The 17,695-nt window shown below is 43.7% G+C and overlaps 1 protein-coding gene across 3 annotated transcripts in view; it reads right to left on the reverse strand.

Annotated features, from left to right (window-relative positions):
• Positions 1-16,752, reverse strand: part of dnajb6b (DnaJ heat shock protein family (Hsp40) member B6b) — a 52,926-nt gene extending 36,174 nt beyond the window's left edge. For 2 of the 3 annotated variants that reach the window (XM_076290225.1, XM_076290227.1), the window contains exons 1-3: positions 16,241-16,752; positions 6,247-6,364; positions 3,983-4,092 (exon numbers count right to left, since the gene is read on the reverse strand). In XM_076290225.1, coding sequence (XP_076146340.1) covers positions 3,983-4,092; positions 6,247-6,311 — 175 coding nt within the window. In that variant the 5' untranslated portion in view covers positions 6,312-6,364; positions 16,241-16,752. Of the gene's footprint in view, positions 1-3,982; positions 4,093-6,246; positions 6,365-6,916; positions 6,994-16,240 lie in introns of those variants that run through there. The other variant, XM_076290226.1, reaches the window with a different exon arrangement.
• Between the last annotated feature and the right edge of the window lie 943 nt (positions 16,753-17,695).

Below are 17,695 nucleotides of genomic sequence, written 5' to 3' on the forward strand. Positions count from 1 at the left end.
TGTCCCTTTGGGATCAGATTCAGATTCAGATTCAGAGAGATGTATTCATCACATACATAGTTATATTAGTATATAACAAGCAGTGAAATGTAAGTCTGGTTAGCTTCATGACTGTGTAAAGTAGAAATAATCTAAGTAAACAGATAAGATTAAAAGCAGAAGTTAATAATAAATGATTCAAAATAATAGAATAATAAAGTGACATGAATAATAATAATAATAAAAAAAAAAAAATAATAATGTTATTAAAATGGGATGGAGTCCATGGTGTTCATAAGAGTTGGCATGTCCATGTTGAGGAGTCTAATGGCCTGAGGGAAATAGCTTTTCCTTAGTCTCTCAGTTTTGGCCTTCAAACTGCAGAAGCGCTTGCCTGACTTCAACAAACTTAACAGACAGTTACTGGGATGGGTGGAGTCCTTTACGATTTTAGTTGCTCTGTTCTTGCAATGGCTGATGTATATATCATGCGCTCGGCTGCGGCTACTAGCGATGCGCTCGGCTGATCATTTATATAACTACACGTTAGATTAAGAGAAAAAAAATAACCTAATTTAAGCCTAGTAGGGTTCATTATAATGCAGAGAGGAGGTACCTTCACCCAACACAGTGTAGATGCACTAAGGATGTGAACTGTTTTAGAGACACAAGAAAGCACAGACAACTCCTAAGCATCTGTTTGATTCACTCAAGACACGAGAGTAACTCAGCGCCCTATGCGAGCCCTTTAGTTTGCTTTGGAAACCACAGCAGAGCCACACAGCAACCGGGACAGGGTGAGTTTAACCAGACGCCGGCATAAAACACGAACCCCTCACTGTTCTGTAATCAGGACACGGTCAGGTTGTGACCCAAATGTGTCTGACCTGATTCATGCCATAACCTGAGGCACACCGTGCCCAAAACAATGTGGGCAGCAACTAGGCATAGAACACACTGAACCGCAACCGCGCAAGCACCTGCCTCGCCTGCGGCCCAGGCAGCACAGGGGCGCTTTGATAAACCTCAGCCAACACGCCATCATTCATTTTAATGTTCTCTCTGCCAGCCGAAGAAGCTGCGCTTTATCAACACTGCTATTGCTCCATTAGCTTATTTGTGAGAAGTTAATTAAAATTCAGTTTGTAAATATATAACCAGCCACACTTAGGCTTCCAAGACTACCGGGGCACTGGGAAAGCAACCATTTATTTTTCATGGTGAGAGTTTGTTTAGGAAAGACTCGCAGTAACTGTCTGCAGTTACCATTCCTGCAGTACTTCTCCAAGTACCTCACGTCGATGCCTAGCACTACTACACTGAATAAAGCCATTGTGCTCACCAAATTAAGTCCTACTCCTGTGGCTCAGAATCATATTATTGTCTTGGCTGATATAATAGCAACACACTGGGCCCCTTGAAATGTGGGTCTGTACCATAGAAAGCAGAGCACAGGATTTAGAACTGAAAATGGACCGAGACTTCCCGCAACTCTAACAGTACTGCCCTCGGGTTTTGGACTGGCTAGTCTGTCACAGACTACTGACCTCTCCTGACCGACCTCGCATGCATTGTTTTCAGCTTTGGCAGGCACATGGAGCGCCTCATACTTACACTGTTCTCTCTTTTTGAAATGAAACACAAAACAAAAGACACATTTACAGACTCGGGGCTGTCGGACTGTTAAAAAAAAGGCATGCTGATTGAGGCTGTTGCTGGGTGCACACACAAGGGAGGCAAATATCATCGGTCATGAAGGCCGCTCGTATTTGCTTGGGCCTCAGGCCTACTCACATGCATTCCTGCAAAGTATCAACAAGACCAACAAAGGATTCTCTCACGCTCTCTCTGTCTCGCTGTTTCTCTTTTCCTTCTCTCTTTCTCTTTCTCTCTTTCTCTCTTTCTTTCTTTCTCCCTCCCCCACTTCTCTCTGTAAAAATGTACTGCTAATGAAATGAGTTGCCTATTCCCCGGGCCATAACAACAGATTAGAGAGTGGTGGCATACAAGCTGCAGAGTAAGTACATGGAGTAAACCGCATGCCTCTCTGACTGCTACAAAGGCCACAGCAGCCCCATGCCCACGCTGTAATTACTGACTCTGTCATTGAACTCCATCTGTCAAAGGCCACAGTGACCCTAAGGCACACCGTTTGGGATGGGGTTGGAGGGCTGGACAGGCAGAGTGGTTCTGAGGACTGGGGAGCAGTTGGGCTCGTTTGAGAATGGCACAATTAAGGGACATTAGGGCTTGTGTGGGACTGACACAACAAAAGACTTTTACCCAATGGGCAATGGCAGAATGTTTTTTGTTTGTAGAGAGTACCAGTGAGACAGACAACTGCAGATCAATAAAAGAAAAGGACCTTGACAAAAAATAAATACAAAATTGGCACCAAAAGTGCTTGGGGAACTGACAAATATTTATACACTTATTTATAAACTGCAGGGTATTCACAGGAGTGGCAGTATTTTGGGCAGCAGTACTCTTCTCTGTATGGCCAGGCCTTAGTGGGGGGCCAAGCTCTTTCTGACAACTGAAGGAGCTGGGGGAGTACGTGGCCCAGCCCAGCCCGCCACCAGCACCACCCCTAGCTGCACCATCACCCCAGCTACAGCACCAGCAGCACCATCACCCCAGCACTAGCCCTAGCCGCACCATCACCCCAGCACCACCCCCAGCTGCACCATCACCCCAGCACCAACCCCAGCTGCACCATCACCCCAGCACCACCCCTAACCGCACCATCACCCCAGCTACAGCACCAGCCGCACCATCACCCCAGCTACAGCACCATCAGCACCATCACCCCAGCACCACCCCCAGCTGCACAATCACCCCAGCACCACCCCCAGCCGCACCATCACCCCAGCTACAGCACCAGCCGCACTATCACCCCAGCACCACCCCCAGCTGCACCATCACCCCAGCACCACCCCCAGCTGCACCATCACCCCAGCACCACCCCCAGCTGCACCATCACCCCAGCTACAGCACCAGCACCACCCCCAGCTGCACCATCACCCCAGCTACAGCACCAGCAGCACCATCACCCCAGCACCACACCCGGCTGCACCATCACCCCAGCACCACCCCCAGCTGCACCATCACCCCAGCTACAGCACCAGCAGCACCAGCAGCAGCTGATGGAACCGTCACAGGCAGCTGGGGAAGCCACCAGCACTGGCCAAACAAGCCCCATCCATCACGCTGAAGGGCCCGATGGGATAGTTTTACAACCACACGCACACACACACACACACACACACACAAACACACACAGACACAGAAATCACAGCCAACAGCCATGGGCTATAAACACGACATAATGAAGACACAAACAAGGCCTCATAAACAAAGTGCAAGTGACCTTGACAAATATGCTCTGAGACAGTGGTTTTCTACTGGTGGGTCATGAACACAGACGTATGCTTCTGTAAGAATAGTTTTATGTGTTTAAAGAGGTTGTGGTTTCCATTGTGAAGCCCTACTATGAATTACTACCCTATTCTTAAGAAATCCCTTTGAACACTGCTCAGAATGACACTGAATGGTACTGCTGCTCTGAATGACAGGTCAGCAGCCACACACAAACTGCCACTGAGGTCATCTGCTATTTAAACCTTCAGATCAGCATGTTTGGCAGAGATGTAGGCAGAGTGCAGCATCTTAAGATTTGAGCTACATCAAGTAGCCACAGTGGAGAGAGAGAGAGAGCAGAGTGGGGGTGGCCATGCACACAAGAGAGAGAGAGAGAGAGAGAGAGAGAGATAGATAGATAGATCGATAGATCGATAGATCGATAGATCGATAGATAGATAGATAGATAGATAGATAGATCGATAGATCGATAGATAGATAGATAGATACTTTATTGATCCCTAGGGGAAATTCAAGGGAGAGAGAGAGAGAGCAGTGGGGTGGGAACGCACACAAGAGAGAGAGAGAGAGAGAGAGAGAGAGAGAGAGAGCGAGACAGAAGAGAGAGAGAGGGAGCTGTTACCGTCTGACAGGACTTCATAGGCCTCTGAGAGCTCTTTAAACCTCCGTTCCGCCTCGTCTTTGTTGTCGGGGTTCTTGTCTGGATGCCATTTCAGGGCTTGTTTTCTGTACCTGTGTAGAGCAGGCAGAGACACACGCATATGTAAGAGAAACTCATTTGAAAAGTTTGCAAAGACAGAGTCCAACGAGAAAGTAAAAAACAAAAACAAAGATATTTTGAGTGGGTTGGGTAGGTTTTGAGATCTGTCTCCTAAGGCTTTCATCCATGCAGATTTTTGCCCTACATGAAATATTACAATTCAGTAATTCATAAAATATGAGTTGTGAAACATCATCCCTGAAGGACAGAAAGGTAAGAGACATTTTAAAGCTCTTCACTACTCTGCAGGTGTAGCTCAGCAGTGTCTCATACAGCGAGAACCTTTTTGCTACAGCATAAGGAGACAGCTTAAAGCACCAGCGAGAGGGTGTGTGCATGTGTGTGTGTGCAGATGTGTGTGTGTGTGTGCGGTATGTGTGTGTGTGTTGGGTTGGTCAGCGTGCAGACAGGCTGTGTCAGCAGTACTACAGGTCGAGCACTGGTCAGAAAGAGCCCTGCCGATATCCCCCACAGGAGGAGTCTAAAAGCGGCATTGGAACGGGGGGATTTGCTCTCTTCAATGTTTCTAAAGAACATGCCTCTGTGGGCTCTTTCATAATGCCCAACCCCCTGAAAAAAATCAGCTGAGTCCATAGAAGTCAATAGAGGCTGTATGGAAATGTACTGTCATAACAGAAGCTCTCTTTTCTGCCTCATTGTCAAAATGAATAAGTGGACACACACACACACACACACACACACACACACACACCTTTTCACGTGTACATGCACGTCTGTAGCTTAACAAAATACCAGTCCTCTGACTTTATCTCCAGCCCTTATGCCAGAGATGGCATGAATGTGACTCACACAGATTATGTGAGCAGCAGTATTAGATGAACACTTTGGGGAGCTGTGCTGGGGTTTATGCTGTACATGTGTGAGAGGGTGTGGGAGATCTGATACAATAAACTGTAACTGAGCTACAAACCAACTGCTTGACAGCACTTTGACGGAGAGTAGAGTGGCTGGATTGTGTGTGTGTGTGTGTGTGTGTGTGTGTGTGTGTGTTTGTGTGAGGAAGGAGGTGAGGAGAGACTGAGCGGGAACAGAAGATGATCTTGACCTTTCAAGCCGACTGCCCCTGAGGCTCAGATGTCTGTATAATGGCACACATCTCCGCTCCAGCAAACAAACTCAACTGAGCAGTACAATCACTACTACTACTACTACTACTACTGCCCAGCTGACAGCGTAGGGGATGGGGTGACCGGGGGGGGGAGGGGGTTGGGGCGAGAGAGAGAAAGAGAGAGAGAGAGGCTTAACACACCTTTATTAAAACAATATCATGTGTTCAAATACTATAAAATAAAAACATTGACATGTGTTACAGCCAAGAGAGAGAGAGAGAGAGAGAGAGAGAGAGAGAGAGAGAGAGAGAGAGAATAGAGGTAAAATAGAATGAAGGTGAAGGTTAAAGAGATGGACAGGTTACGTGAGTTGTCACATCATGAGAGAAGAAGCGAGACTTCTCTTTTCAGAAAGAGGGAAAGAGGGAAAGAGCTACAGTTCCTGTGAAGAGGGAATGTGGTGTGTCATGATGGAGACATGTTCAGAAGTGTGTGGGGAACAAGGACCACAGACACACGCACACAGATCCAAACAGAAGTGTGTGGGGAACAAGGACAACAGACACACACACACAGATCCAAACAGAAGTGTGTGGGGAACAAGGACCACACACACACACACACACAGATCAAAAAAGAAAATGAAAGCATAGAAGAGAAAGATAGGGTGGGACAGGAAACAGTTCATGATCAGTCTTAAAAACAGAGTCTAGCAGGATATTGATACATTCAGCTCACTCTCATACACACACACACACACACACACACACACACACACACACACACACACACTGGCAAGAGAATGGTGGAAAGTCTTTCTCCCTGGGTTGTGGCCGCAGTGTCTGTTTATCCTGGGTTATAATTAGTCCATTACATCCTTCACTGGGTCTGCAGCTCTGGCTCTGACCCCTCCACTCCACAGGGCATAAAAATAGACGGCCTTGCTGGACACAGAAGGCTCACATAGGCATGTATACACATATAAACACACACACACACACACACACACACACACACACACACACACACACACACACATACGCGACAGCCACTTACGCTTTCTTGATCTCGTCCTGAGATGCGTTCTTGGGGACGCCCAGGACCTGGTAGAACTCCACCATGGCGCTGCACTGGTGACCCCAGTCCCCTCCTCGCCGCTTAGCACCCGCTTAGCCTGACCACACACAGACAGACCAGCAGATGAAGAACCTGAACCAGAACTTTAAAAAAAAAAAAAAAAGTACCTAATCTAATCTAACAACACAAAGTGGCAAATTCCGATGTGGGACGAGAGAGATGAAAAGAGGAGAGGAAAACACGGGGGGAGGTGTAAAAACAGGCGAGCGAAGGCGTGCCGGAGGCCGCGGTGCGTCTCATGGTGGCACGGCTTCAAACGCTCTCCCTCTCCCTCTCCTTCTCTCGCACTCTCTCTCTCTCTCTCTCTCTCTCTCTCTGTCACTCGCGGGATGGCAACGCTCAACAATGTAATCTACAGCACAGAAATAGAAGCCCTTCAGAGAGATGGAGAGAAAGAGAGCGAGAGACGAGAGAGAAAGATGGAGGGAGAGAAAGAGAAAAAGAGAGAGGGAGAGAAGGTAGGGATGAAATAGACTGAAAGAGAAATAAAAGAATGTTAATAGGAAGCAAAAAATAGAGAGAAGGTTAGAGAGAGAGAGCGAGTAAATGAGAGAGAGAATTTGAAAAAGCGAGAGGTCACATTGCTTACTCTAGTGTTACATAATAATGGGGTGTGCGAAAGTGTTGGGTTTCAAAAGTAAACAGTCCAGTCTGTCTGTCTCTCTCTCTCTCTCTCTCTCTCTCTCTCTCTCTCTCTTTCTGTTTCTCTCCCTCTATCTCTCTCTCTCTCAGAACTCCACTTGCAAATGGGAGAAGGCGAGTAAGGAGGTGTGAGGTGTGAGGTGAGTGAGTGAGTGAGTCAGGGAGTGAGGGAATGTGTCAAGGTAAAACAAGGTGTTGGTTCACTGGAGTGCTGCGGGCCAATGCTGACTCAGCGTTCTTTCCCTCCTTTTCCAGGAGGACATTTGAGAAGGTTAGAAACAACAAGCTGTGGCTCCCGGCAGTTATCGATCAACAAGCATCAAAAAGCAGGGGCGACATTTTATGTAGAGTCCTCAACCTGTGTGGGACAAATTTTGAATTTAAATACACATACACCACACAGACACAAATAATAGGATCTCAGGCTCACCAATGAAATCTTTACTATTTTATCACCACAGATTTTATCATAGATAATAATGATACTGATAACCGTTTGCTGCAAGCAAATACTTTGGCTAAGTCCTACCCAAACCAGGAACTGTTAAATCAGACTGTGTCTGATTTACTCTGTGTATCATAATTGAAGTCCTGCCCTGGATTTGACTAACCCAGTTCCATTTACAATCGATCCTATCATATCTATGCACCATAAAAGCATGGCGAGAGAGAAGGGGGCCACTTCCGTTTACCAGCTTTGTAGACACCTTTAAAAGATTACCTAGGTGATAGAGTGGCAACAGTGTGGTGTAATTACACCACAGTGTGGTGTAAATTAATTAAAACAAAAAGCAAAAGATTAGGTTCAGGGTATGTAAGGAGGTTAATAAGAGATTAAGCAGGATATCCACAACAGCTGTTCTGCATTTCCACCTTTTACCACTTTTATCACATGATGCTCACTCTCTCTATATTTCTCTTTTTCTCTCATATCTCTCTTGGTCTCCACCCCTCGTACTCTGCCCTGTGTGTTCATGGTGTGTATACAGTGTTAGCATATGAGTGTATGTACTGTATGTTTATATGTGTATGAGTGTGCATCACAAAATCATCAATATTGATCTTTGGCCACATTCACATATAGCCTTAAGTAACTTTCAGGGTTAGTAGCTACACAAAGGATCCCTTGTGCCCTTATCTGTAACGTGCACACATTTGTTTGTCTGAGTACCCGTATCAAGTTCAAGGAAACCCCCAACTGTAGGTCACACACAATCGAAGGGTCACAGAAGAAATGCTTTGAGGACAGGAAGCACAGCGAGAAGCTGCAAAGTCAAACCCTATCAGCTTCCTGTCGCCACATAGCCCCTCTGTCTCTCAGTCACCTTCTGAACTCACCTTTATTTTCATCCAACCATTCAACAACAACAACCACTTCTCAGAAAGTAAGACAGAGAGAGAGAAAACGACAGCAAGAAAAGGACAGCAGGAGCTCCTCAGAACACTCTAACCTCACCCAAAGAATGGAGGTGGTGTACTTTGCACTGAAACTGAACTGCCTTTATCTTTCCTGCGTAAGTGTCATTTGATCGCTTCTTTTGGGCTCAGCGATGTGTCCATACAAGTCACGTTGGCAGCTGTTTAACTGCGCTCTGAGATGCGAAAAGGCCCTGCAGCTCAGAGCGTCCGGGACAGTAAATCTTCCCGCTGTGCTGGGGAGCAGGATCCACACGCCACCTGAGCTTAGCGCTAAGGCTACTGTCTTTCATTTCCTGGCCGTAACAACACAATCCCCCAAAACATGGCAGGACGTGTGGCGGTTGTTTAGGACTTGTTTAATATCCTCAAATGTGCACACAGGATTGTGGATGTTCTGAACACACTGAGGCACACATGCATCCTCGAAAATTTGGTAAAATGAAGGGTAGACTTCATGGATGCTTGACATTGGAACAGTACTTCGGTGGAGTTCGATGACGTGGCATCATTGAAAAGGCAGCCATTGAGTATGCTTCCTTGACTTTGGGAAACGGTGATGGACTTGTGTCCTGAGGGAAAGGAGAAGAAAGAAGGACAGAAAGAAAGAGGGATGGAGAAAGAGCACGATGAATGATAAAGAGGAGGAAAAGAGTGGATGGGGAGGGAGCCTTCTAATAAAGAACTTGACAAGTAACTTCAGTAACTAATAAAGAACTTGACGAGTGAAAGAATGTGTAGAAGTTGGCAAAGCCAATAACAGAGCAAGAGAGTGAGTGTGAGAGAGAGAGGGAAAGAGAGAGAGAGAGATTAATTTCCTGCTCTGGCCTTGTGACTTGGGTCTGTAATGGAGTAATATTTCCAAATCGAGCCTTAAAAGGAGCAGATGAAGAGTCCTCTCATATAGCCATAATCATCATCAGATGACTCACAAATCCTCAGCTTATTCCTCAGTCGATCTACTGATGCCTTAGAAACAGATCATCTGATGATCAACCACAAAAAGTGTCTCACTCATCAATGAAAAGATACAAGTACTGTTATTCATCATGAGGACTTTATCCTCCAGGCAAATCTTTTGCACACAAACTCTCTTTTGAGTTCTCTCTCTGTTGACAAATAAATACCAGATAAGAGCAGATATCTAGTAATGTTATCCTTAATATACAGTACATTAGATGTAACAAGCATAAACGGAAGAAATTGTTTTCATATTTTCTTTGTGCCAAGTGAGTTTATTTTCCTCAGTTGGGTCTCAATAACTGTATATATTAGCGAAGGCTTTCATGTAATGCACCAGAAATGTTTGTCCCCTGACAATTCATTGTCACCCATCACTTCTTTAGTTTAACTTTGTTACACAACATTTCATGTCGCTTGTTGTTATTTTGACTGGTGTTGTTACATCACAGCTAGTCTATTCTTCCTGTCTGAATGAAGCTTCTGGCCAGCAGACAGTCCCTAACCATAAAAACCGATAACACTCTTCTGTGCTGTAACCAATGAAACAGCCAAACAAAAAAAAAAAAAGGGTAAAAATAACACCACACTGAGTGACTAGTTCGAATCAGAGGCTGGTCGTATCATGTTTGTTTGCTATTTATATTGGCACTGGCCTTTAAGAGGGATGTTTGGATGGCCCTCATACCACCCCTTGGCAGGCATCATGAGATGCCATGGTATCTCACCACTCTGGAAACGCCAGCACTGGTTAACCTGAGAGGACAGGGACTGGAGGAAACCATGTCTTCTGGTGAGATTTCCCTGTGGTATCTGGGGCTGGGTGTCATCATCTGTCACAGACGCAGTGGTTCATTTTGCATTCTACACATACCTGACCCTCACTGTTCTCACCTACCCTTCAATCGCATTAGAATTCTTATCTCAGTCTCTCATTCGCTCTCATTAGCTCAGCATCTCTCGTCACTCATCATTTTTTCTTTCGATTGTCGTCCTCTGTCTTTATCTCTCTCTCCATCTCAGTCGTTGCCCTTCCTCTTTGTTTTTCTTTCACAAAAGTGACAGCTCTGGCTGCCTGCGCAATCAGCAGATGTGAGAGCGGAGTGGTGAGGGGGGCTTGCCGACAGTCTCGCGCTTGTTTGCTCCTTTTGCACAGCTGTCCTAACTGCTCACTGTCAGCTCACGATATACGAGGGGAAAGAGTGACGAATATGAAGCGTGGAGCAGCCAGTGGGAGAGGGGGGGGGGACGCTAGAGGAGAGATGAAAAAGCATAGGAACGACCACAGTTTCCTCCTTGACTCGAATCACTGGTGGTTCATCACACGTTCTATTGAGGTGGACTATTTACAACAGATAAGCAGGCACTCTAAGAATCACAGAGAGTCCATCAACCTGTATTCCTGGTCATCCTCATCTCTGGTATCCCTTTTCCACTAATGCAGTTATGGTGCTGGTTTAGAGTCAGCACTTGTGCCAGTTTGGTGTTGGTTCTACATGCCCAGTTTCGAAAAAAACAGCTTGCTTTTCCATGGACTTAGAGCCAGAGTTGTGAGTAAGCAGCTAACCATCAACACCAATGGAGGACTACATAGCTCCTTTTTTTGGTTCCTGTTATCTTAAATTAAATTTTGCTTATCGGCTCCTATACACTCTTGTCGTAATCAGCTATAGACATCTCGAATGCTGTAGCTTCTCAAAAACTGGTTTTGTCTGTACAGCTCCATCCAATTTATTCTGCATGTCTGTAAAGGACCACAAAGCAAGGACACAAACAGACTAACGTTTCGACATAACTGTGTCTTCCTCAGAGTCAGGAAGACACAGTTATGTCGAAATGTTAGTCTGTTTGCACCAAAATAAAAGACTGCAAGTGATCAGTGTGCTCCAGCTCGCTTTCTTCAATTTAAAGCTTCTTGTCTTACTGAGAAGCACCTGACTGCACCGTTTACAAAGGATGATGCGTGGGATGCCCTACCTTAACAAGGACACAGTGCTCTAGTGCACAGTGTTTCCTCTACAGACTATTGTTTTGGTTTTGCTTCCATCTTCACAGCTGATCTGTATTTTTAAAAATGATGGCACAACGTTTTTCTTTTAGGCACATCACGATAATCCCACCCCCAGCACTTGACGTAACCAGTTCTTATTTCTAGACCAGCGCAAAGTTGGTGCTGAGCTAGAACCTGTTTTCCTGACTCAGAGCCAGGTTTATTTGTGTGGAAAACCAAATAACTGGTTCAACATCTGGCACTGTGAACTCCGAACCAGCACCAGTGCAAAAGGGGTATGAGTGACAGGAGCTTCTCAGGTCAGAACTGGCTTGGATGAATGAGAGGCCAGGCCACACTCTGGTTTGTTTCCTCTAGAAGATTCAAATTCTTCTAAAGCGGTAAAACAAAAAAAACTAAAAAAAAAAAACTCACACTTCGCAGTTTAACTTGAGGTCAATGTGGTTGCTGAACTGAAGAAATAGAAATGATGTGAAAATGAAATTGAAAACATATTTCACAGAAAGGCAGCCTCTGACTATGATTTTTACTGTAAGTCACAGCGACACAATGTGTCAATTGAGTCTCATGTTTGAAGTAATAAACATATTTTAATTGTTCTTGCCAACATAGATCATCTCAGCATGGATATTAAGTTTATAAATTGACTATATGTAAATTTTGCTCTAAAATAGTGACAGTCCAAAATTGGTCCACACAGAATATTTCTAAAATGAAGCCGCTTTATTGAGTATACAGTATTGATTAACTTTGTGTGTGTGTGAATGTGTCTAGGGGTATTGAATTTGGCTGTGTACAGACTCAGCAGAGACAATGCAGGGTAAATATTCTGTTAATGTTAATGAAAAGGGAAAATTGTGTCAAAATGACAGAGAAGCAACATCTGTTTTCAGTGTGTTTGATTTACATATTTCAAATTCAAACATTTATAATGTCTTTCCTGGTCTGTCCTAATTGTGAGAGTAATGTCTAAGAAAGCATTGCAGTGTTAAAATGTTTACCTTTGACCTGTTTTTCAGGTAATGGTATAATAAAACCGTAAATTAAATTAAATATTTAAAATAGCCTAAATACAAATCAAATTAATTTCTATATAATGGTAGCCTGGAAAATCCAGACCCTGATAATCTAGAAAGATTAAGGGTCTGGCAAAGAACAATGTAATGGCCCAACTCGAGGGGCGGCAACAAGCATGCATTTAAAAATCTCACTGCACGCAATTGGATAACACTAGACCATGTTTACTCTAAATTATTTCGGACTTCGACGCAATCGGATAACACTACGACCAATGTGTACTGTCCTCCAACGTTGCAGCGCTGTCTTCATTAGTTTAGCTGGTTTCCCGGAATGTTGGGGTAAAAGTAACGTGCATCATTGCTCTTTGCCAGAGTGTCTTAGCAGAGACAATTCTTGTGCTCTCGCGAGAACTCTGGATTTCCAGGGTAATATAATGGCCTGGCCAATTTTTTGGGTGATGGCATTATCGTCAACATTTCACAGCTGTTTGATGCTTCAGACTAGTAAACTAGACGCATAACTTTTCATTCAATCAGTTCTCCATGATCAGCTGTTTGCTAGAATTATAGCGTCTTCCCAATTTATAATTTCAAATAGAATAATCTGTCATATTAATAAATACCATATACAGTAACTGAAGATGTACTAATGTGACAGTTCTGTGTGGGTGGATGGAGGGAAGGAGGGAGTGGGACACAAATGTTATTCAAAACCTCCATCTGTTCACTGAGCGAATTAACAAGTGAGGAGCGCATCTGAGGGTCGATAGATCAGACAGATCGCTGGAGCAAAGGTCAAACTCCATCATAAACTGAGAGTATGGACATCCCTGAATCCCACCACCATTTAAAAGCCAGCCCAGTTTAATAAGGATTAGCTCGGGACTTGGCTTTGTGAGAGTCCCTCATTCCATAACAGACAAGCATTACTATCCAGGTCAGTGCTTCCCTGGACCTACTAACACACACGCACACAGTTTTGGCAAAACATACTGGAGGACAAACAGTGAAGCGCTATGTGATTGAAAGCGCTGTAACAATTCAAGAGGGCCTGGTCAGTTTTCTTCAATGAGTCTTAAGTCCCTGAATGCACAATTCATGACACTTCCCATTGCAAATATGCCTGTGGGAGTTAGTGGGCATTTCACTTAACTAGACAGCTTTGTTCAGCTCATTTGCAAAAGTCCACTGCTTATGGCCAAGAGGCAAGAAACACAAAGACGTTCATAAAGATGTCATGAGACAAGGTTGACTTTGAGACTCTGGGGGTGCTGACTGACCAACTCAAAAAACAGTTAATGTTATTACAGCTTTCTTTAAAAGGCTGATAACAATGTGTCACACCACTGGACCAGGAGTTAATTACCCAGAATACATCACACCACCAACAACACAGAAAGCAATGCACCAACATTATCAGGGAGATTACATTACAATCAATGTAACCTTCTGAAAGCTATTATTACAAAGAACAGGGGAAAAAATGAGTAATTTAATCCTTTGCTATTGCGTGCTTTATGGTTGCATACATGCACAGCTTGTATTGGATGTAAAACAGTGTCGAAACAGTACCACCGAGATATACATGCAGCTGTTATAGCCTATACCGCATAAGCCGTATTCAAGGTCAACTTGACTTCCGGAGAAGAGAATGTATTCCTGCTGGTTGCTAGGCAGCTAATTAAGTAAAGCAAGTGATGGAGTAAAACATATAAAGCTTGCACTGCTGTGTCTGTGCATCTGCACATGTATCTAATAGCCTAAATATATGGTACCCATGACCCACTTATATTAAGTACTAAGATTCACCGAACACTGCAATCCTTATTCAATTGAACAGCAGAGCAGAGGTAAATCCCTGTTTTGTGCCCTGAAGAAGACCAATGTGGCCGTACTTTGTTGGCCTATTTGTTTAAAGCATGCTTTTTCCCTTCAAAACTGTATGCCCTTGTTGCTTCTTCCTTTGACCATTTAGTTTGAGAGAGAATACTTAACTTAACTATGTTGGTCAATCAGAAGACGAACGTTAACAATCAGAAATTTAATGTGGCCCAACAGTGAGCCTGCACACACAAAGACCTAAAGGGATCCAAAATGACTTTGATTTGGTAATTCAAAAACTCCAAGGACAGACAGTGTTCACTGCGGGACTTCAGGCTATTTCCAGTCTTTGTATTCTGAATCTATTATACAATTATAAATCTCAACAGCTTACCTCCCACACAAGAAAATCCCCATGTAACCACTTTTACTTTCATTAAAACGGGTTGACATCTGAAAAAAGTCTATGGCACTTGGAATTTGTACACCTACAGTGGCACAAAGGAAGCTTCTGCCCTTGCCCAAAGAGGGTTGACCTTTGGCACTCTGGCAGTCATCAGCACCTCCAGCACCTCCTCTTTTTGTCACGTACTGTACATCCATGATGTCTCCTGAATGTGGCCAACGTCACTGCAGGTGGCTTGCTTAAAAAGTACTATGAAGTCTGAACACTGGTGAAGCAAGGTCTAAATCAGACTTAACATTTAATGTTTCTGCCTGAAATGTGCATAATGTAGGCTACCAATTTCACATCAACATGCGTTTTTGGAGTTTTAGAGCACTGTGCCCACAAAAGGCATTAGGCACAAAAGACTGTATTGAAGATACAGAGAATGTATTGAAAACACTACCTCCGAATCTGTATGTTTCGAATAAGTTAAGGTTCTGTTCTCTGTTGTCGCCTTATTGTCCATAGTAGTCTAAACATCTAGGCCAACAGACTACAGATCTCTAAAGGTGATGATACATGGGGCAACTTTTTGAGCAATGTTGCTGGGCAACCACATAGCCAGTTCCATTTATTCTGATTGGATGATCATGACGATTTGCCTAATGATGATTAAAGCTGTCCAGAAAAGAAATTGTTTCCCATATCAATGGGAACATGCCAGAACCACAATAATGAGGAACATTACACAGCAACATTGATCAAAAAATTGCCCCATGTTTCACCAGCTTAAGTCTACATTCCCCCTTTTACAGCCTGATGCTAGTCATTAGGCTATTTGAGGAGAAATCGATAAACTAAAGTAGCCTAAATGTTCCACTGTTGAGTGGATAAGAACGTTCGAGAAAGTGACAGGTCCAGAGGGCGGGCCAAAATGTTGACAGGTAGCCTAAGTTAGATTAACAGAGTAGTCATTGTTTCCCTGGCCTGTAATAAACTTTAACGTTCAAGACACAGAAGACAGATAGGCTAACCTTTACCAAACTCTTATCACAGAGCCTTAAACTGCTCCATCACTGATTGATAGAGTTTTTGTGTCACAAAGCTGTCAAGATAGCCGGAGTAGACTGACATTTGAAATCGAAAGCGACCAAGGTTACCTGCAGCAGTTTCTAGAAAGGTGCGCGCACCATGGGGGCTGGTTTTCTGTTGGTCAACCGGGTTTTAACAACCGGTGATAATTACGAAAACAGAAGACGTAAATGAGACGACTCAAAGTTTTCCTCTTGTAAGCGTAGCCTAGGCTGCGTAGCCTATACGGTCTCATCACCTTGAAAAGTAGCACACAGAGGAAGCAACGTAGAAAATGTCAATCTTAAGCTATTGCTAACGTGTCAACTGCATGCTTTGTTCTCCCCTGTTTTGATCGGACTTCAGTGTGATGAGGAGGAAAAATGCTACACTGAAAAAATGAGTAGAATCGTGGAATGCATGCAGAACATAACACTTTCTTTCAAACCCCCAGCATCTGAATCGGTGATGATAGGAGAAAGCTGACAAGGGTTGATTGCAGATATGTATCATAACAATGTTAACCCACTTACACACTAGTAGTTGAAGACTTGTTGAGATCAGTTCACAATTAGATATAATTACCTTACAACAACGAAGGACTCCAGAAAGGTCCTTTGTTCAGAGTCCTCTTCGAATCTTCTATGAATTCCAGTGATGGGAAGAAAAGCTCTGTTTTTCACCAGAAACCCCGCTTACTGAATTCTAAAAAGGCTGCTAAGTATCTCTTTCTATCCGAAGATCATAAACTCTTGCCGCCCACGGTGTAGAAAAATCATGCGACCCACTGTTTCATCCGTGGTTAACTGTCAACGCGGACTGTCCTTTTGACTACTAATCTTGAATCCTATCGCATCCATGCGCATCGATGTACATTCTGTTGCGCAAACTCAGAGGTTGTCCCGAATGGTATGCAGCCTATGCATAGACAGTAAAAGAAAGAGCCTATGTCGCTAGTAACTCAACGTCACTTCCCCTCACGATGAGTTTTGTATCTTATTTTAACAGAAGTATCAGCCATGTAATGTAAGTAGGCCTATGTCAACATTGTACCTTTAGTTGACCTCGGACGTATACAATATGCTGTGCAGTGCACGGTAGCCTACAGAGCAGAGTAGCCTACAATCACTGCCACACACATGGATAGATGTGCTCTGGCGTGTTTGTTTTTTTCGCCATCTAGAGTATAGGCAGAAAAACGACAATAATTTCGCAGTGAACCGTAGGCTAGCTATCACTGAATTGATTTATTTCAATATTCCCAATCCCAGGTTGTCTTTTACTAGATTAGGCTATTGTTGACGTGCGTGCTTGCTGTAGCACTAAAGCAGAAATTGCAGTTATGGGACAAAAAAATAGGCGAGCCTACAGTGCAGTACAAAAATATTGCATTTCTGCAGCAAAGTGCTGTATAGCTACTAGTTGTGCAATGCAGTTTGTTCATGTCCAAAATATGAACTTCAAATAATTATTTGAAAACTATAGTTTTGACATTTGAAGCAGGCCTACTGCAGTTATCATTGGTAAGGGACTGGCCAAGGTTGCACAATAGCTCTCCATTGTGAGGCTTTTTGAGGTGGAGTGATGCTCCTCAAGGTGAACCGCTATGGAACGCAATCATTAAAAAAATATATAGCTACTCCATTACACACCTTCCAATCACTCCTTGCACTGTACAGTTTTGCTTTGGACTCATGTGTGACTCATGTCAGGCAGATCATGGTCCTTTCCTTTTGTTCTTTGTTTTTTAAATTAGCTTTACCCCTTAATTATTCCCTTTTACAGAGAATATACATTATGTGCAAAATACTAGCAGTGTGATTAAAAAATTGAATAAAGCTAAAAATCCTTAGAATAGCTGTTAATTCCATAATATCAATGCATTGGGAACACTGCACATTCAATTTCAAATCAAAACATGACCAACATTGATCATGTTTGTGTTATACCTTTACAGAAAGTGAAAAAAACGGAATGTTAGGCTGTTCAAAAGAATAGCAGTGTTTGCATTTTTCTTTACAAACTCAAACATTTACTGTA

This window comes from Alosa pseudoharengus, unplaced genomic scaffold (genome assembly GCF_046254945.1).
Source record: "Alosa pseudoharengus isolate Yale_2024_CS ecotype anadromous, Long Island Sound unplaced genomic scaffold, YU_APseudo_1.1 YU_APseudo_1.1_scf_18, whole genome shotgun sequence".
Lineage (NCBI taxonomy): Eukaryota > Metazoa > Chordata > Actinopteri > Clupeiformes > Clupeidae > Alosa > Alosa pseudoharengus.